Source organism: Mesoplodon bidens, assembly GCF_964165515.1.
Source record: "Mesoplodon bidens genome assembly, chromosome: 3".
NCBI classification, from domain to species: domain Eukaryota; kingdom Metazoa; phylum Chordata; class Mammalia; order Artiodactyla; family Ziphiidae; genus Mesoplodon; species Mesoplodon bidens.
This window is the reverse complement of record NC_138178.1, coordinates 148,702,055-148,723,668: the sequence shown is the minus strand read 5'-3', so window position 1 is coordinate 148,723,668 and position 21,614 is coordinate 148,702,055. Positions and strand designations below refer to the sequence as shown.

At 44.0% G+C, this 21,614-nt stretch overlaps 1 protein-coding gene across 1 annotated transcript in view; it reads right to left on the bottom strand.

The window, feature by feature from the left end:
- The window catches only part of RGS6 (regulator of G protein signaling 6), a 574,555-nt gene that overhangs the window by 51,249 nt on the left and 501,692 nt on the right, over window positions 1-21,614 (bottom strand). Inside the window, exons 13-14 of the mRNA XM_081227834.1 lie at window positions 15,657-15,767; window positions 2,558-2,683 (exon numbers count right to left, since the gene is read on the bottom strand). Of these exons, the coding sequence (XP_081083960.1) occupies window positions 2,558-2,683; window positions 15,657-15,767 (237 nt within the window). The remainder of the gene's footprint in view (window positions 1-2,557; window positions 2,684-15,656; window positions 15,768-21,614) is intronic.

Here is a 21,614-nt window from a genome sequence, read left to right as displayed (position 1 = left end):
CTATACTTTTATCTCCAGCTGTTCTATTTCCTTTATCCGCTCTCCTGTCACGGATCAGAGGGGACCCTCTTTAAGTCTGGATTTATGCATCCACGCTGGGGGTGGAGATTAGTCCCTGGCACGCTCACGTGCGCTCACATGCATTCTCTCAGCCAGGACTGAACAGAGCCCTCCTGGCGCAGGAGCAAAAGGCGCTGGTGCCAGGAGGTAAAGCAGGATGAGGTGCTGCACACCTGCCAGGGACACACTCCTCCGTGCACTCCCGGCCTGAAATGCACGGTGGATTTCGTGGCCCTGGATATGCTCAGACTGGGCAAGGCAGTGCTGAGTCAGCAGATGCTCCCACCCTGGGGCCCCTCACGAGGACCAGCACCCTGCGGTCATCCCTCAAAGTCTCTGCAGTGGTGCAGGTGGCTGAGAAATAGGTAAAGGGGGCCTCTATACCACTCCATCTTGGGGACCTGGGGGACAGGGATGAGAAGGGGACGTGGAAAGGGCTCCCAGGGGTGGTTCATGAGGACCAAGCTGGGGGTAGGACCTGGGCTGAACTGGCCGCACAGAGTCTGCCTGGGTGCATGATGGTGGCCACAGGGGGCATGGCTTCCCATGCAGGACCCACCTGCAGGCACAGCCATGGGGGCTGGTCTGAGCACCGTCCCGATAAAGAGTTTTAGAGTCAAGTCTTCTGTCACGAATACTCAATAAGGAACTGAAGTGCAACTCTTTTTTTTTTTTTTTTTTTTTTTTTTTGTGGTACGCGGCCTCTCACCGTTGTGGCCTCTCCTGTTGCGGAGCACAGGCTCCGGACGCGCAGGCTCAGCGACCATGGCTCACGGGCCCAGCCGCTCTGCGGCATGTGGGATCTTCCCGGACCGGGGCACGAACCCGTGTCCTCTGCATCGGCAGGCGGACTCTCAACCACTGCGCCACCAGGGAAGCCCCTGAAGTGCAACTCTGAGATGTGTTTGGTACAGTGCCTCAGCACAAGGAGAGAACTCTTTTGTGTCATAACCTGAAATCAGATATTCAACCTTATCTGGTTTACAGCAGACACATGGCTGCCTGGAAAGTCATCGCTATTACAGTCAATCGGCATCTACACGTCCTCCCAGGACTTCGTGGTGTGAGAGGGTCCCCCTGCCACATCTTTGGTCTCAGGGTCTTCCAGCGTAGAACACTCCCCCTCCCTCTTTCTTGTCTATGTCAGTGTCTTGTATACTCTTCAAAGTCCAGCTTATGATTTGCCTACTCTGGTTTACACTCATCTGTCCCTTTTTAAAACACTTCCAAAATGGTTCTTAGAGTTTACACTCATTTATATTCATTTAATGTTTTAAGAGTTTCTTGTGTCTTTTCCTCAAGGACCTACAAAGTCCGTTGCAGGCAAAGATCACGCATCTTGACTTTCTCGCATCCCTTAGCAGACTCTCGGGGGCTGGGTACAGGATAGGTGTGTAATGAACATCATTTGATGGATGTACGGGACCGACATGGTCTCTAACTCTAAATAAATAACATGGATTTTGCACATTGACACTGGAGCAGACAGTCCTTTGCCCATAGCATATGCTCTTTTTAAAGTAAAAAAAATAAAAAATTTATAAAGCCACTCTATGGAAAAATGCCATTGGAAGATGGGAACTAACCTTGTATATAAAAGAGAGCTTGGGGCCAAGAAAACACTGAGATTTCCATCTAATCCACTGAGAAGCCACCACTTGGCTAAGATCAGTGAGGGTCTTAGATAAGTCACATTTTCTATGTGTCTCTGTTTCTACATCTAATACAGTGAAAGCCTGTAAACCACGTTACCAGAGTTTTCATGACCAGGATCTCTGCCCCTTTTAATATGCTCCCTTTCCTTCCACTTACAATGGGCCCCATGTTTTGAAAGTTTTCATTTTTTTCTACTAAACGGTAACTGTAAGCACATTAGACGTTTCCCCTCATCTTGATTAGTCATAGCCCAATAGAAACAATGAGATGTTCTCATGGGCATCAAGTGACCAGAGTAAACCACTATACAAAGTTGCTAGAATTCCTCCCCAAAGGAAAAGCACTTTTTAATTAGCTTTTACAGTTACGTCTCCAGGTCTTGAATGATATTTACTTTGGCTTTCTGAAATTCTGAAATGAGTCCACTGACCGCTCTTTCTTCTGGTTAGCCTGTCCAGTATTCAGGACCCTGGACTAGGAAGTTTTGAAGGGGATGGTCTCTGAACTGCCTTTCCACTGTGGATTTCCATGGCTTTATGGTTTTAGTTAATGGACAGTGTCATTAAATCCATTTGACCATTGACTTATTATTGGAGACATGTTTCCAATAACTTGAAAACATGTCATCTGGACTTAAAGAACAAAAAATGCTGGTATTGGTCAGTGCTAATCTGGTGATAACAAAGCTGCACATAAAGTTTGTTCTCTGTGTCAACCTTAGACAGATTAACTGGAATTTGAATCTGAACCATAACATCTGATTGACAAAGGGAGGTGGAAAGAGAGATGCAAATTTCTTCATATACACGCTGCACACAACTCAAACCTTGGAGAGATTTACCTGAGGTTTTCAGAACTGAATTCCGACTCCAGAAATCGTAGAAACTGGTCCCGCCCCACCTGGTCCTTCAATATCTCGTCGAAAGAGAAGCCCCATCTCTTTACTCGCTGCTGGCTGGGCTCTTTGCTTTGGGAGGGGGAAACAAAGGTTTAAAAGGTGATCAATACCAGGCAAAAAGCTGTCATATTCTCTACAGCAACTCAGATTTATTTTGCTGCCACGGGCCAAAGGGAAATGTCTCATATTTAAGTGACAGATTCCATAAAACCTGCACAAATCCCAAACGCAGACTTTTGTACACCAGTACTAGCCAACAGTAAAAAGTCTCTTTAAAGAAGGTATTTGAAGGGGGCCACATTTAAGTGAGGGTCACCAGGATGCCCGCCAGGTGGCTGCTCTATAGGAACTACAACAACCCCACTGACTCGGCTTCCCTGGGCCACTCCTGTCCGTTATAAGTCCAACTCTTAAGGCCATCATTATTTTCACTTAAAAAAAAATAAAGAGGATGCCTTGTGAATCCGACCTTTCATCAGAGATGTAGCCGCCCCCCCCCCCGCCCCTTCCTCAATCCACAGGGGAAAAACAGAGTCCAGTTTAGATCCAAGTGATATACAGCCGGTCAGAAATGCATCCACTCATCCAGGATAAACCTTATTCAGTTGTTTAGAAGCAGAATGCTGCATTCATTCACTGATTTAACCACCACCCGCACAGTGTTTATGATGGCCTAGGCATTGTTCCCAGCACGTCACATCTGTTAATTAACTGAGTCCTTGAAACTACTTTGAAAAATGTACTAGTATTGTCCCCATTTTGCAGATAGGGAAACTGAGGCCTAGTGACCATTTGCCCAAAGACACACTAGGAAGGGATGGAGTGGAGACTCTAGGTCAGACAGTGTGGCTCCAGAGTGCAGCTCTTAGCTCTGCTGTGCTGCCTCACATCCATGGGACCCTCTCCAAACCAAAGCATGGGGGAGAGGGGGATGGGGAATTGGTCTTATTCATTTTGTGTTGGAAGATGAGAATATTTCCTTCAGCTTCTGTCCTTTCCATTTATAGTTCACTTGTTGTATTTATTCCTCTGACTCCTTCTAGCAGCAATAGGGTGCTAGTTCACAAGCTACACACTGCCATCTCCCACTCAAGCGGTGATCTGTGGACCAGCAGTGGAATCTCAGGCCCCATCTCAGACACGTGGAATTGGAATCCACAGCTTAACAAGATCCCTGGGTGATGTAAGTGCACATTAAACTCTGAGAAGTACTGGCCTAGCAATATTTATTTCCCCTCTTTTTTTGATATTCATTGATAAATTGATGTTTAATTTATGTCCAAAAAGAAGAAGAGGTTTACAAGAATACAATTACTAAAACAAAACAATAACAAAAAAGCAAAACTCTTAAATATAATAATAAGAACAAGTGATGACAAGTCATGGTAGGGGATGATTATTATACCAGAAAATCTAGGCTAGGGAAACTGCTGCAAGTGAACAAAAAAATTATTAGAGCTTCCTTGGAGCCAAGACAAAAAGAGATTTGAATGGGTTACATAACTCTCAACATTTGAAAGAGCTAGCTTATAAGTTTGTCAGTAAAGACACCTTTTGCTCTAGTATTGAATTATAAGAGGAATTATCTCACAAGTCTTTACATAAGAGGCACTGAAACACAATAAATGATGTTTTTGATACTTTTCTTACAACAAAAAGTGCAGGAAACTTTTACATACAGCTACTTTCAACAAAAGCCAGAAGCATAATTTTAAATTCTAGGGTGTGGTGAAGTTATTTTTATGGAGAGCCAAATAATGAAGTACATAGTTTCATTGTCATCTGGCTTGATACAAGAAAATTATAGAAACTGGAGGAGAAAATAGCATGAATATTCCATTCATTTTCAGTGGTCTCACTCAGGCTTTTTGCAGGAGCTCAACAGTAGCTGTCTCTCCACTCCCCACATCCAAACTTGGGTTATTCTCCCAATGCAGCTCTGTTGCCAAGGACAGAAGGTGGAGATAGAAAGCGTGTAGGTGTGGAATGAAAGCTAGCCACATTGGTTCGCAAAGGCTCCTGCCCACAGGGCTCAGAATCACTGCACAGTAGCGTCAACAAATGATGCAAGGAAGGTACATTTCATCTGCAAACACTAGTGCTGTGAGCGCTGCTCTGTAGTGTAGGGTACAGTGATCACATCCAAGTATTCCCCCTCTTTTTAAAAATGGACAGAAACTTTTTATTATCTCTAACAGACATTAAGTGAATAAAATGATATTTCTTTGGGTTATGGAGTTGATATATTCTCAATATTTATCTCAGGAAACTACACTTAGTAAAAAAGAGGAAGAGAGCACGTGTGTGGAAAGGTTTGGAAAACAAATAGCTCTAGACCAGTGCTACCTGATAGAACTTTCTGCGATGATGGAAGGATTCCATATCTGTGCTCCAGTATAGTAGCCACCAGCCACATGTGGCTATTGAGTCCTTGAAATGTGGCTAGTGTGACTGAGGAACTGAATTTTAAATTTTACTTAATTTTAAATAATTACAGCTTAAATTTAAGGGGCTACATGTGGCTAGTGGCTACTGTATTGGAAGTCACAGTTCTGGAATGAAGTGATTCAAACCCATTTCTTCTATTTCTGCACCGCTTGGTGTAATCATTATCTGCAGGATTTTCTAATTCTGGGGCTTGTCCTTGGGGCTTGGGGAGGCTCTTGTGATCTCTAGGGATAGCTCAATAGGGTGACAGTGGAAGACTAAGCCTACCAGGTCAAACAATGGGGAATTCCATGAAAGATCTCTTCCAAAGTGCCAGGCTGGGCCTTCTGCAATGAGCCAAGAAGACAGATTCTGAATTCTCTCAAACCCAAGCCACAGAACCAATCAAATTCAATAGCTTTCCAGGGCACAAAAAAAATGCCTTTAATAGAGAAATCCCCCCTGGGGTTGAGGCTAGCAGCAATATAGGACCCAGAGAGTTGCAGGAAAGCATCTCTTTCTGCCAGTGTCATGCTGTGACCTGGAATGGGCTCAGCTATCTGCTCTTTGCCACCAAGGTTGCAGGGCTCTGCAGGGATGGTGCTGGTGGCAGCTGCACCCCAATCAAAGGCTGTGCCCAGAGAGCCAGGTGTGGAAAGTTGTTTGGTCACTGCAGTGACTGCCTTATGGACACACACCTACCACTAGTGTCACCACTTTCTGGTACCCAAGCAGTGAGACTGCATTCATCCTGCCAGGTTCCTTGGTGGTGGCAGGAGTGGGATAAGGGCCATTTTGAGGGTAAGCCAGAAAGCTTGGGGTGTCACAGTAGAGGCAGAATTGGAGGCCTAGGACAGAGGTCGGGACATCCAGAAAGCTGCAAGCTCAGCCTTCAGCAGAAACAAGGAGGTCTGGAGAAATAGGATACCCTGGTGTGGTAGTTTCCTAGGGTGGCCACAACGAAGTACCAACAAACTGGGTGGCTTAAAATAGAAATTTATTCTCTCACAGTTCTGGAGGCTAGAAATCTGAAATCAAGGTGTTAACTGGGCCGCTCTCTCTCTGCAGGCTCTAGGGGAGAATATGTTCCATGCCTTCCTCTTAGCTTCTGATGTTGCCAGCAAGCCTTGGCATTCCTTGGCTTGCTCATACATTACTCCAATCTCTGCCTCCGTTATCACATGGTGTTCTCCCTCTGTATCTGTATTAGACATTTACTCTGTGTGTGCCTGTGTCTCTGTTTTCTCTTTTTATAAAGACATCAGTCATATGGATTAAGAGCTTACTGTACCTGAGGACGACCTCCTCATCTTAACTAATTGCATCTTTAATGGTCCTGTTTCCAAATAAAGTCACATGCTGAGATTCTGAATTTTTAGGTGACATTATTCAAACTAGTACACCTGGGTTCCTTCAATTATCCATTATTCACAATCCTATTTCTGTATCTGGACACTTCACATCTGCTCCGTTTCTTCTAGGACATCTGGTCATTGGGATCTATTCTATTAAAAGCTTCTAGGATACAACTTTTCTGTATTTGTCTTTCTTGTATCACTTGATTATTTCCAAGCATCATCCCTTTTAAGGTTTAAGATCAGATTTAAACATATTACTACCACGGAATGGTCTCTGTGGTTATAAAATAATTCTGAAAAGTAAAATATCTCTGAACATCCATCCCCAGGTGACCGGGTCAATCATTTTCCCTTGGCCCAACTCAAACAAATAATCCATGGAACTCACAGCTCCTTTATTTCCATCCATTGTGTAGAAAGGCTTCCTTATGACATATTTCTAATTATGGTTTTATAGCATCATTTAGCTTCTTAAGGGTTTATGTCATTGTCTCTCCAGCTATCTTGTGAGCTCTCTGAGGGCAGAGATCACATATCATGTGTCTTTGTATTCATCATAGTGCTTTTCACACAGCAAGTATTTAACCCTAAGAGGAAATCAGTAAGATGTGTATAGTGATGTGGATGATGTGTCCTCATACTGACAGTATTTTCTAATTGCTAGCTGGATGCCTTTTTCTAACTCTAATTTCTCTTCTGTGTCCATTGATCCTCACCAAATTCTGCCTCCCAGTGAGTGGCCCAAACCAACATATAGCAAAGACAGGTGGCTCTCCAAGGGAGTCTGTCATTCCAGCTGATCTCCCAACGAGAGCATGGAGGAAATCTCCCAAACTGAGAACAAGAGAGCCAGATTCACAAGAAGCAGCCATCTACAAAAACACTCAGCTATCTTCAAAAGATATTTGAGTTATCAGAAAAACTATGATACAAGGGATTGTTCCTTAAAGAGTAAATACCCATTGACCCCATCTCAGGACCAGGGCTGTTGAAGGAACAATCACAATTTTATTTAATGCCCCAAGAAAACCTGAGGGTCCTAAATACTTGAATGGGGAGTGGTCCTATTATTTGTTGCTGTGTAACAAACCATCTTTAAACTCAGTGGCTTAAAACAACAATTTATTCCTCTCTCTCAGTATCCCATGGGTTGACTGGGCTCAGCTGGGTGGTTCTCACTTGGGGGTCTCTCAAGAGGTTGTAGTTGGATGGCAGCTGGGGTGGTGTCATTTGAAGGCTGGACTGGGTTGGACATCCACAATGGCTCATCACATGGCAGATGATTCTGGGTTTTGGCCAGGAGCTCAGCTGAGGCTGTCAACCTCATGGTCTCCCTAGTGGTTTGGGTTTCTCACGGCTTGGCCAACAGGTTCTAAGAAGGAGTGTCTTAAAAGCAAATGTCTCAAATGACCAAGGGCTGCTTTATGACCATTTTCTCAGAATGTTATTTCTGCCATACTCTGTTGGTTAAATAAGGCACCAAGGCCAGCCCAGATAAAAAGAGCAGGAGGTGTCCCATCCTGATGTAAGCGGCAGCCCAGGCATACAAAGAGAGAAGGCACCGATGGGGCCATATTCGGAGACTGACTGCCACAGCGAAGGAACTTGACTAATATCTTGGATGAACAGTTCTATCAAACTTGCTGGGCAAGGGCAGCTCAGGCACGGTCTCTGCCTCTCAGCAGGTCAGGCTAGTTGGGAGTGGATGCCTTTGGCCAAGCAGGATGAGCCGGCTTCCTTGTAGCTCTTTGCTCATGCACCTTTGCCCAGCATAGAGAGAAAGCCAAACGTATATCATGTGGTGAGAGCAAATCATGAACCACAGTCCTGCAGGCAATGCCAGGTTCTTGTTAGATCCACTATCTGGCTGATGGCATATTCAGGAATACTTCCCAGAGACACTCTCCTGGTGGTATTTAGACTACAGAGCTCTCTCCAACTGAGATCTGGCAATTTGGGGCTTATTTTCCCTCAGTGAGGAGCCCTGGCAATCACTACTTTCTTTATCAAACCTTGACTTCTCAGAATTTCCATTAGGTAGACTTGAGGCGCATCCTTTAAAAGGGCAGCCTTGTCTTGCCCTCTGAACATGCCCTTTCTCATTCTTGGATTTCTAGATCTAAAAGTTTGTCTGAGAAGGAGACAGGATTAAAGCACGGTTTTCTATTATTTATGCTACGAGGTGCATCACCCTGCCAATTATTCTGTTAAACCCCGTCACCGTCTTCCACTGGGTTGTCTGAAACCTCCACAAGGCAGAGACAGCACGTTCATCTCTGTGGAATCCAGACATTCTCTGCGATGCCCTCCACCTTGGACATCGTAAAGAGTCTGTACCCATTCGCTCATGCCCAGTAGAAATCACAGCCCACCTCAGATGAACACAAAGTCCCAAGGGACTCCTGCTCTCTCCCATGCTGCCTTGACTCTTCCACACACCTTCACCCATCTTCACCAAAAACCTCCTTCACACAGTGTTTGGGAGGGTAGAGCCTTTACTGAAATTGGAGGGTCTTGAGAAGGGGGTACACATTGCCCCATCCAGCTGCAGGCAATTTAAAAAAATCACATACTCGGTATTCCTATTTTGAAAAGTCCTTGGACATCTCAGCACTAGGGGGTTTCCTGGCCCTGCACAGAGGCCTGGTCCCTCCCGTCACTCCGCTCCTCTTTCCACCTTCACTTTTCACTGCCCTGAGGGATGAAAAGTACCTTCATCTCATTTTCTTATGGGGCACAACCTCTCCACCTGTTGTTGAGTCTCTGCCCACACCCCTGCCCTCAGGGCCTGACTCTATGTCCCAAGCGACAATAATGTCCTTTGCCAAATGAGGAGGAATCCTGAGGCCGGGAGGTAAGATAGCACGTTTATTCACCTCGCTACATTAGTATCTTGAGAGACCTTCTTGCTCAGAAGGCAGCACATAGTAGGTTCACAATACTATTTATTGAATTAAACTGAAACTGAGAAAAAATAACCTTTGATTATTTTACTGGTCATGCTCAGCCTTTCTTTCACGGACAAAGGCTGTTTCATCTTTAGGCTGAAGCAGGATGTTGGCACTGATCCCCGACTCTGTGTCACCAAAGGCAGGTACCCAACCACCGCCAGCAACTGACTGGGTGGGAATGTCCTACTGGAAGAAGAAACCAGGCCTCACAGCTTCTCTTCATTTTCACTTGTATCTAAATAACTTGACTCTGCTTGAAGGTAGACAGAACACTGCAGGTGTTAGGTCAGGTGTTATGATTAGAGTAGAAGCCTGAGCAGTAAGAACAGAGCCAGAGCCTAGTTGTGGGGGCAGCTCGTCTCTTGGGGACCAAGCTGATAGGCTGGGATAAACCAACAGGCCAGATGACTGCCATTTTCCCAAGCTATCACATGTTTTATTGCTGACTTTCAAGAAAGAAGGAGGAAATCCTAGTGTCATCATGGTGAATTCAATTCATGCACTTACCTCTCCTCCTTTCCCAAATACCAACGAAATGGCCAAGAGAATGGTCACTTCTCCACCTATCCTCCATCCAACCTATACTTTTTGAGTACCTACTATGTGCCAGACAGGGGTCAAGGCACTAAAATAATTTTAAGTCTTATCTATAAAGAGAACCAGGGGGAGGATGTGATATAGAGTGACTGGATGGATGGGGTGACCACTACAGATTGAGTGGTCATAGAAGACCTTTCTTCTTCTTCTTCTTCTTTTTTTACATATACATGGATCTATTCTTCTACAAATTCTTTTTCCATTTAGGAGAAGACCTTTCTGAGGAAGGGACACCAATGCTGAGTGAGACTTGAATGAGAAGAGAAGTCAGCTGTGTGAGGGTCTGCAGAAGTGGTCCAGGAAGAGGGAACAGGCAAGAGCCTGGAGTTCCATGAAATACTAAAAAACAAGACAAAACATAGTGTGTAGAGGCAAAGAAATTTCCTACCAGCAGATGACAAACGTTGAGGAATTTCGTGAAGGTATGAAGCAGTTGGACTCACTGAACTGGTGACAAAGCTGATTGAGAGCCACCTATGCTTCTAGTGGGGCCATCTGGGAATAAAGTAACTTAGTGTCCCCAGCATAAGTCTGAGAAAACCCCAAGCCCTGAGCAGCAGGACCGGAAGTAGAGGCAGTTGGTGGGCACTGAACAGGGGACATAGGGAATAAACTTAGAAATATGGGACACAGGCTCCCTGGGGCAGAGAGGGTCTCCTAAGTAAAGGGGGGATGTTTTCTGGCCAGCTTCTCATGTGGGCAATAAAGCCAGAGGGTGGTGCCTCTGTAACCTAGGGGTGGAACAGCAAATATGGATGGGAAAAACATCTCAGCAAGGCAGGGAGACTTCTAAAGATGCTGAGGTTTCCCCCTACTTCTCATAGGTTTCTGCAGATCTATCTGGGTGTCCCTAAGATCCCTCAGCAGAAGGGAGAAGAGTGGCCTTCTTGGGAAGTACCATGGAGAGGAAACTGAAGAACTTCAGAAACCCAATCAGGGCCTGAAACACAGCAGCACACTCGGCTGCAGGGACATTGGGCTAAGGAAAGCTGGGGCTCGACCACCCACGGGCCCCCGCAGCCACCCATCCCACTTCCAGAGAGGATCCAGTCTTTCAGTCTGTTCTTGGACCTTATGCCCAGGACCCAGAGGAGAACCCCGCCGATTTACCTGTGCCCGCCTCCCATTAATACACTCAGGTGAGGCCGTACAGCCACGTGACCAGAGGAAAGCCTGCCCCAGGTCAGGGGAACTCAGGAGGCACACCAGGATTTCTCAACCTGTGCTGTGCCTCAGAATCACTCAGAAGGCTTGCTAAAAATATAGGCACCCAGAACCACCCTGGGGTATCTGTATTTGAATGAGCACCTGCAGGTGATTCTGATGTACCCCGTGGTTTGAGGACCACCCACCCAAACAATTACTGAGGGAACCCTCATCAGCTACTTGTATAGTCCATCTGGACCAGGGCTGTACATTAGCATAAAATTAAGAAAAAAATGCCCCACTGCCAGAAATTCTGACTTAATTGACCTGGGGAGGGGACTGGATATTGGTATTTTTTAAAATAAGCTCTCCAGGTAGTTCTAATGTATGGCAAAAGTTGAAAGCCAAGACCTTCATTTATGAAAACCAGCAGTACTCCAAATTTCTGGGTATCTGAAAGGATTGATCTGCTCTGAACAGTGATTGGAGTAATGAGACAATGAACAGAAACAATGGTTCTCTGATCAATGATACCCTGTGAAATAGATTAAGTGGTAGAAATAGAGGGAAGATATGAAAAAAAATCTGTATCCCATCCTCAGGGCGATTCAAGAGGATAAACATCACTAGAACAGAGCAGGCTACTAAAAACAAGTAGTCCAAGAAATATTACAGATTCTTGGAAATAAAAAGCACGGTTGTCAACCACTCTTCTCAACACTTTGTAGGAAAAGAAAAACTCATTAAAGTATAAAATCACAGAATGGACACCATTGAAACTGGTGACTCTGAAGAGTAATTCAAGGAATTCTATCCTTGAATATAGAATAAAAAGACTAAGAGATGGAAAAATAGTAGAGAAAAGAGATAGGGCTGCTACACCCCACATGACCAGAATTCCTACAAAAGGATTTCCTGAAAAGAGAGGGTAGAATGGAGGAAAGTGTAGGAATAATTGAAAGAAAGGAAGGAAGGAAGGAAGGAAGGAAGGAAGGAAGGAAGGGGACCCAAGTTATAGAAAGATTTAAGTTCTTGGATCCGATCAAAGGGACTACCGAGGCCATGTCAGAAATATTAGAAAGAAGATACCCATCTACATACTATTTTCTTTTAATGTTGATTGAGAAATATGTCTCAAAGTGTTAGTTTCAAATATATCAGATTGGGACTTCCCTGGTGGCGTAGTGGTTAAGAATCCGCCTGCCAATGCAGGGGACATGGGTTCGATTCCTGGTCCGGGAAGATCCCACATGCTGCAGAGCAACTAAGCCCATGCACCACAACTACTGAGCCTGTGCTCTAGAGTCCGCATGCCACAACTACTGAAGCCTGTGCACCTAGAGCCCGTGCTCTGCCACAAGAGAAGCAACCGCAATGGGAAGCCCATGCACCGCAGTGAAGAGTAGCCCCCGGTCGCCACAACTAGAGAAAACCCACACACAGCAACAAACACCCAATGCAGCCAAAAATAATAAATTTTAAAAAAGTATATATATATATCAGGTTAACAAAGCTCTGGGGAAGAACGGGATTTGGAGGAGGTAAAGAAAAACTTCTAGTTTTCATTTTTTATACTTCATTATTATTTGCTTGAAGTAATGACATTTTAAAATAACCCCCTTAAAAGTATGACTAGACTAGAAACTAGAGTAACAAAAACGAATACAAAACTTGATTAATAAAGCAAAATTCAAGGAAGAGAAACAGAAACAAGAAGAAAAATTAGATTCAGAAAGCATAAACTATCAGGAAAAAGATTCACTATATGATCCAAGTAAATGTGACTGCTTTCTATCCCAAAGTCTAAGGCAAAACATACCACTAGAAAAATGGGCCAAAAACACAAAAACAGGCAAGCCACAAAAGAAAAATGAGTATCTAGTAATCATGAGAAAAGATGATCTCAAGTATGTTAACAAAGAAATAAAAGTAAAATATTTTTATTTTCATCTGTCAGATTTGCAAAGATGAAAAAACTTGATAATGCTTGGGTTGGTAAGGATGTGGGGAAATGGGCACTTTTAAGCTGAGGGCATGAAAAAAGGTTGTTATTGTTTTGCTCCAGGGGAATCTAGCCATATGAACTAAAATTAAAATACACATACCATTCTTAGCAATTCCAACACTGGACATTTATCCTAAAGAAATAATTGGACTTATGTATAAGGGTGTTCCTTGTATCACTGTTTATGTTAACAACAACAAAAAAAGGTTATAACCTAAATATTTTTTTTCCCAAACAGTGACAAACTTTATCGTGGGGGGTTCCCACCTGGGATCCCAGCCTCTTAAATAAAAAGGTGCATAGAAAAAACGGGATTTAGAAACCTTTGTACAATACCTACATCCTGGGCCCCAGGGCGAGAAGGGGGCAATTGCTGGGTGGGCTGCAGGGGTGGAGGCAGGGCCCTTGCCACCTGCATGCCCACATCTGCCCTGAGCATAAGGGTGAGGGAGAGATGCTCTGGGAGGGACGAGGGAGCTCCCAAGCTTGGGGCAAGATGGCTGCGGGCGAAGTGTTATGACCTGGGCATTAGTTAAATAAATTACACTACAATTATGTAAGTGGACGTGATGTAACTATTAAAAAGCATAGGCGGGGCTTCCCTGCTGGCGCATTGGTTGAGAATCTGCCTACCAATGCAGGGGACTCGGGTTCGAGCCCTGGTCTGGGAAGATCCCACATGCCGCGGAGCAACTGGGCCTGTGCACCACAACTACTGAGCCTGCGTGTCTGGAGCCTGTGCTCTGCAACAAGAGAGGCCGCGATAGTGAGAGGCCTGCACACCGCGATGAGGAGTGGCCCCCGCTTGCCACAACTAGAGAAAGCCCTCGCACAGAAACGAAGACCCAACACAGCCAAAAATAAATAAATAAATAAATAAATTTCGAAAAAAAAAAAAAAAGGCATAGGCGGATCTATACGTGTTTACCTGGAAAGATTGCCATGATATATTGTTAATTAATAAATTATGGGACAATGTATATGTAAAGGACCTATTTATCCAAAAGAATATGATATTGTATATACATATAGATCTAAAGGGATAGACAGTAAGTCAAAGGTTTTCACTCTTCCTTAGTTCATGGTGCTCCTAATGTCTCACTAAGTTTTTCATGGAGCCCCTGGGCCAAAACAACAACAAAAACCTTAACAGTTTTTTTTTTTTTCTTAAAAAGTCAAAGAGCGTAATATGCATCTATGTCCTAAGAACTTAATGGCTATTTGAAATACGTAAAAATTGAAAGAAAAAATAATACGTTTACTTCATTCCTAATGACTGCGTGTGTGCTGTGGAGTACTGCACATCTTCTCAAACTTTGGAATCAGACTGGACCCGCCCCCTCATTTCCTAGTCCATGTTGATTTTTGTCCAGTACTTGCTTTTTATCACAACAACTGCCCTGAAAACCCAGATTTGCAAAGATATGACATCACTGGAAGGAATGTAATGTGATCTAATGTTGAGAACGGTGAATGACCATAAGCTAATCGTCTATACAGTATCTGACATGGGTTGAACATCACTATGTTTCCCTCAAAGATTTAGAATGTCCCGTGGGAACCCTGTGAGTTCCCTGCAGCAGCCTAGAGTGCCCTGGAGCAGTTTGGGAATCATGGCATTCGACTATTACCAAAGGTTCCTTCTGGAAAATGAGATTGGGCTGGAGGGAGAAACAGTTATCTTTGTTATGCCCATCTGGACAGTTTGAACTTTTTATAAGAAGCGTCTATGACTTCTATTACTTCTTATAAGGTTTTCCATTTTAAGAAAAGAAGCCAGAAAAAGAGCAAGAATGAAAGTGAATGAGAGAGATATAAAGAAATAAAGAACAAATAATGAGGTGTCTCGCCGAGGGGCAGAGGGTACAAAGGCACACCACACTGGGTTTCCTTCTGTAATCGTGAACGTGGTCTAGGTCCCCCTGGGCTTCAGTTCCTCAGCTACTAAGTAAACACACTAGTTTCTCTCATCGGTAAGGAGCTATGGGATGGAACCATTGCCGCCTGCTATTCCAGAAGAGCAGAGTGATGAAAACCACAGCTCTGGAGCCCTCTGCCTGGGTTCTAATCCTAACTCTGCCACCTACTTGCTGTGTGACCTTGAGCAAGTTCACTAACTCCTCTGTGCTTCAGTTCCCCATCTGTTCAATTGTGAGAATAATAATGTTTACCTGTTGTGGGGATTCAGTGGAAGACACTTACTGTGTGGCCAGCACAGAGTAAGTGCTAGCTATTATTGTTGCTGCTGCTAATGTATAAGCCAAACGGACCCACAGATTCTTGCCCTCCAGCCATCGGAACTAGGAAATGTGAAGGACTGTCCCAGTTATCATAACATCTACAGGGTCATAGAGAGGTCAGAGGGAAGCCACAAAGGATCCACGTACAAAGCTATTAGGAGGTAGAAACCATGGGTAAGGAATCCAGTTGGGTGGTTACTTGAGGGGTTTCTGTTCTATTGATAAAAAGAGTCAAATTAAGATAGGGTGTAACATAATTTCACGATCTCATGCATTGCCCCCCGCACTCCCAAACATTAAAACATTTTTTTTTTTTACCTCATCTCTATGTCCCATAAAGCAATATCGTCACTGATCCAGGGATTGGACGGCTCAGCTGGCGTGACCAAAGGGTCATATTCCACATACTGTTCTGTGTAAGCAATTAAGCTGCAGGAGGGAAGCAGAGCCAAGAATGCCACTGATTTCCTACAAAAAGGTGTATTCTGCTTTACACAAACATTATATCAGTCTTCACATAATTCCAAGTTAAAGGGGAAACAATTTACCTTACTGCCACTTCCAACAAATCCAACTGTTTTCATTTGTCCGAGTTCCCTTCTCATGATGAACATACTGTTTTCACATTATTGCAGTCATAGTATACATGTGCATTTTATATCTTTTTCCCACTTAACTCTTTTGCTGAACCTTGGTGCATCCTCCCCTGGTTATGCTAGCTTTACTGATACACTGGTCCAAGCCTGCCTATGTCTCGTCCTCCCACATGCACTACAGATCTCAAGGCATCTGGGGCACACAAAGGATGCTACAGTTTTTCTAGGCTGCCAGTGCATCATTCTCAACTGGAGGACTTCTTTATTGTAAAGACTTTAAAATCCTGGCAGACCAAAAGGAGTTAACATATTATAAACATTTTTCCAAAAAGCAACTTAGTTTTTTTCTAGTTAAACAGCCACAGAATTTAAATAGCCACATAATCTTTTTAAACAAAATTTCAATTTTATCAAAATGCATGTAGATAGTTAACACAATAAAATAGTACTAAATGATTTCTTTTACAAAAAAGCGATAGCAATGTTTTCTCCTATCCCTTCTCACAGAGGCACTTACTTTCAGTCCTTATTTCTTTTAGCATTTACCTGTATATTTCTAAATTATATGTTTTTATAGCTGCTCGATTATCAATTTTAGACAAGGATTAACTTTCTACTCACCAGTCCCCCCCACTCACTCTACCATTTCCTCCCATGATCCTCCAAATATAACACTTTTTGTTAAATCAGTAGTCAGTGTCCACATTATTAAACTGGGTAAAGACTGTCTGCTGCTGAGCTAAGTAGCATATTACCTTTTCCAAGTGTCCTAACAAATATGTAAAACATCTAGCAATAATTTTTCACATCTTAAACACATCAGATAATCAAGCAGTGTTGTCTCCCAGTCTCCCGGAGGCCGTCTCCCCAAAGTCTGGAGTCCTTTTGCTCGAATCTGGACGGTTTGCTCTATAGGCTTGAAGCAAAACCATCATCCTGGGCCTTCCTTCACATCTATGTTAGAGCTCCAGTTTCCTGGATTCTATGTCTGTCTATTGGTTTTACCTCCTGGTTGTGCTGAAGCACATCCTTTAGTAGTTCCTAAGAAAGGATGCATAACAGCTAAATATTTTGAGTCCTTGCAGGTCTAAAAATGTTTTCCTTTTATCTTTACACTTGACTGACAGTGCTGGACATAGAACCCTAGGTTAAAAATCATTTTCTTTCAGAATTTTGAAGGCATTGCTTTACTTTTTTTGATATCCAGTGTTATGCTACTGTTAAGAAGTCTGAATCCATTTTAATTTTTGTTCTTTTGTTTAGTTTCTCTTCCCTCTGGAAGCTTAAAATCTTCTCTTTATTGCTGTAATGTTCTCAAATTTCACCATGACCCTTGCCGGTAGTTTTTATTCACTGTGCCAGGCACAACGGGCAATCCATAGGTTAAAAAAAAAAAAAAATTCCCAGAAATCTTATGGTATTTCTTTGCTAATTTCATAACCTTCATTTCCTCTGTTTTCTCTTTTCATAATTCTTTTAAATATTGGAATTGATAATCCACTATTCCTAAATTTTCCCTCCTAATTTTCATCCTCCTGTCTTTTTGTCTCATGGTTCTTCCGAACTTTGTCTTTATTTTGTTCAATTTGGACTATCACTTTCTTATGTTTCCAGAGTTCACTCTTTTTTTTTTAAAGGGCTTTGAACGCTTTTATTTATTTATTTGTTTGTTTGTTTATTTATTTATCTATCTTTGGCTGTGTTGGGTCTTCGTTTCTGTGCGAGGGCTTTCTCTAGTTGTGGCAAGCGGGGTTCACTCTTCATCGCGGTGCGTGGGCCTCTCACTGTTGTGGCCTCTCTTGTTGCAGCTCCAGATGCGCAGGCTCAGTAGTTGTGGCTCACGGGCCCAGCTGCTCCGCTGCATGTGGGATCTTCCCAGACCAGGGCTCGAACCCGTGTCCCCTGCATTAGCAGGCAGATTCTCAACCACTGCGCCACCAGGGAAGCCCCAGAGTTCACTCTTGTTTATCATAGTATCTAGTTCTTGTTTTATGGATGAAATATCTTCTCATATCCCTGAGGATGTTAAATCTATATTTTTATTGTCAGTTTCTTTTGTTTCTTGAATAGTTTTTGGTTCCTCCAAGTCCCTTTTTCTGTTTGTTTGTTCTGATCACACTCCTTTGTGTTGGGGCTCCCTCCGAGAGTGTGGAACATCACTGGACATCCATTTGTGCTTAAAAGTGAGGGACTAAAACCTGCTTGGAGGCTTAGTGTGTGTGTGGACAGGATCTGCCAACTGATGGCCTTCGTTGTCGGGTCAGGGCAGCTTGCCTGTCATTTCACTAAAGCTCCACGTGAGAGATCTGGAGTCCTTCCTGGGGATATCTACTTTGCTCTAGAGCAGTGGTAGGCAAAATTTTTTCTGCAAGACCCAGATAGTAAATATTTTAGGCTTGGCAGAGCAGATGGTGTCTGTTGCAACTGTTCTGCCCTCCTGGGGTAGAACAAGAACAGCCATAGACAATCCATGAATAAATGCATGTGACTGTGTTTCAGTAAAACTTTATTTGCAAACATAGGGAGTGGAGTGGAGTGGATGTGGCCCATTGGTTGTCGTTTGCCAGTCTCTTACCCATGGGCATCTACATCTGGCTCCTGGAGGGCTGAGAGCAGGACAGGGGAGTGGTAGAGGGTCCCACAGCTCAGTACACAGCTCGCTCAGTAATTCTCTTGCTTTCACCCGGCCCCTCGTGATATGATGTGCCTGAGTTCTGAGCTGATGTGACTCAGTTTCCCCGGGGAATAAAGTGCCCATCTCCCATGGTGGTGGTAAGAGGGGAGAGAGGGCCTCCTCATGTGGCACGGATCGAGGGATCCAAAAGCTCTGGAGACAGACTACCCATTCCCCTGGGGTTTTCCCCATGCCTCCTTCTTGCCTTCCATTGTCTCTGGTGCCTTCAAGAGCCAAAGCCAGATTTTGTTGGGCAAATTGCTTTTGTTATAATTCTCACACCCCTAACATGGAGATCATAATGTTCTTCACTCTGTCCCCATTCACTTTCTTTTTTATTAAATTTTGAAATATTTCTTGCATTCAGAAAGGCATAAAAACTGTTAAGAGTATCACCCTTGTACTCACCACCCAATAAAAAGAAACACAACATTACAAATAGAGACAGAAGCCTGCAGTCATTGGGGACTGCAGTCCCCAATTCTTTATACTTTTGACCTTGGAAAAATGTGTGGAAACGGTTCATCCATTCATTTGTTGACCTTGTGAGTTCATACCATTTTCATTCCTTTATTGACATGTTACTTTTGGGAACGGAGAGAAGACTAACATACATCCACAATATTATCTCGAATGAATTTATTATAATTTATGTAATAATTTGCTTTATATTGGACATAGACTTCTAATTTATTTTTTTTAGTATATGTAGTGCTGGCTATAGTAGAACACCATTGTTCAGAAAGGTTTTTCAATCTTTTGGGTTATTTATTTAGAATTAAGATCCATAAGTGGAATTATTGGGCCCAAAGATATGAATATTTTTATGGTTATTGATCTACAATAAAACTTTTCCCTAAGCATCACCAGCTTGAGTGTCACCAGTTTCCTCTGCAATGGCAGATTCAGAGCCACAATTCCTGCCACTGAATTGCAAAGGGCAAGCATGGCCAAGTAGCTTATTCTGAGAATGTGAAGAAATTCACTGGCGGTTCCATCTCATTGCTACTCAAAATGTGGTCCACAAACCAGCAGCAGGGGCATCACCTGGGAGCTTGTAAGAAATGCAGCAGCTCAGGCCCCACCCAGACCTACTGAGTCAGAATCTGCATTGGTAGTAAAACTGGCCAGGTAATTCATATGCACATTAATGTCTGCAAAGCACCACATCCCGTTCTTCAATTTTCTGAGAGGCTCAGGACACAGGATATTTTATTCATCAAATGAAGATGAAGGAGCCTGTGATACTTTTGGTTTTAAATTCGGTCACAGGCTTCCTAACACCTCACAACCTTCTCACTGTCCCAGGCGTGGACCGTCCCCCTGTGGGGTGGGAGAAGCACTGGTCCAAGTTGAAAAACCTTGCTTCTAGCTGTGGGGTGAGCCATTGAACTGATCTTTGTCAAGTTCACCATATGTTACATAATGGCCTTGATGAGTACTCAGGACCATTTGACAAAAAAAAAAAAAAAAAAAAATAGGAAAGCATTCCAAGAGTCTTCCAAGTACCCAAGAACGGTGAGATAGATGACTGCAACCACCACATGCAGCACAGGCCCACCGTCCTGTAAATCTCCTGCTGGGTGTGCATCTGGCCTGAGCGAGGCTTCATCCGTATGAGCCATACAGCATCTCAGGTGAGAATGAACAGGGAAGGGAGCTCTAAGTGAGCCCTGTGACAGGAGGGATCAGGCAGTAATTTGGTGCTGTGACAGCTCCAAGGGGAGTTACCCCTTTGCCACTTGGGCTAATTTCATTCTTCCTGAAAGAAATGGGTTTGCACATTAAGGAATATATCAGTTTCCTAGCGTTACTATAACAAATTACCACAAAACTGGTGGTTTAACACAACAGAAGTGTATTCTCTCACTCCTGGAGGCTAGAATTCTGAAATTGAGGCCATGTGTCCCCTCTGAAGTCTCTAGGGGAGGATCTTCTTTGCCTCTTCCAGCTTCTGGTGGCTTCAGGTGATTGATCATTGGCTTGTGGCTGGATCACTCCAATCTCTGCCTCTGTCTTCACATGGCCTTCTGTGAAGACATGTCTGTGTCTTCTCCCCTTCTCTCTCTTATAAGCACACTTGTCATTAGATTTAGGATCTACCTGGATAATCCAGAATGTTCTCATCTCAAGATCTTCTGCGAAGACTCTTTTCCTAAATAAGGTCACATTCATTCCCGGGTTCTGCGGGTTAGGACTGCACATATCTTTTGGGGGGACCTCTGTTCAACCTACAGCAAGGAACATGAAAGCACCTGGATGTGAGGACGGGGAAGGCACAGTTGACACCTGACTCCTCTGTTCAGATGGACACAGTAACAAACCAGCAGCAGGTAACCTAAATCCTATTCAAGGGATGACAGGCCACACTGAGATGCTCCAGAGTGTCTGAGGCATGATGGGGTGTTGGGGGCTTTCCTGATTATGAAGCATTCGGGCACCCACAGTGTTCTCAAAATCTGAGATGGAGTGTGTAGTCCATGGGGCTCTGCTCAGCTGTGACCCCTTTGTCCTCCCGGATGTCTGCCTCTGGCTATTCCAGTGACCTCAGCCTCGGGTGACCCTGTGTCTCTAATAAAGGACTTCTACTTGAGCAACCCAAGGCAAAGGCTGGGCCTTCATCTAACTAGTTAGTTACAAGTTATGAGGAAAAAACATTTCTTAACCAGAAGTGGATTTCCCAGAAGTAAAACATAGGGATGGGAAAAAGTTTTCCTCCCCATCCTCCCCCACCCTGCCTCAGATTTCTGTGAGACAGGCTGGAGGTTTTACCAGTAGACCCTCCCTGCACCCCCCAGCTTATGTTTTATTAGACCTTGCACGTGGCCACGCCTCCTACCTGGGAAGCCAGGTCCAACCAGCCAGGTCAGGTCTCAGAGCCAGGAATGAGCGCCTGGGGCAAGGGGACAGCGGGGAGGCTCAGGAGGGGCTGGGTGAGTATAGCTGACCCCTGAACGACATGGGTTTGCACCACACTGGTCCACTTGTAGGCGGATTTTTTCAATA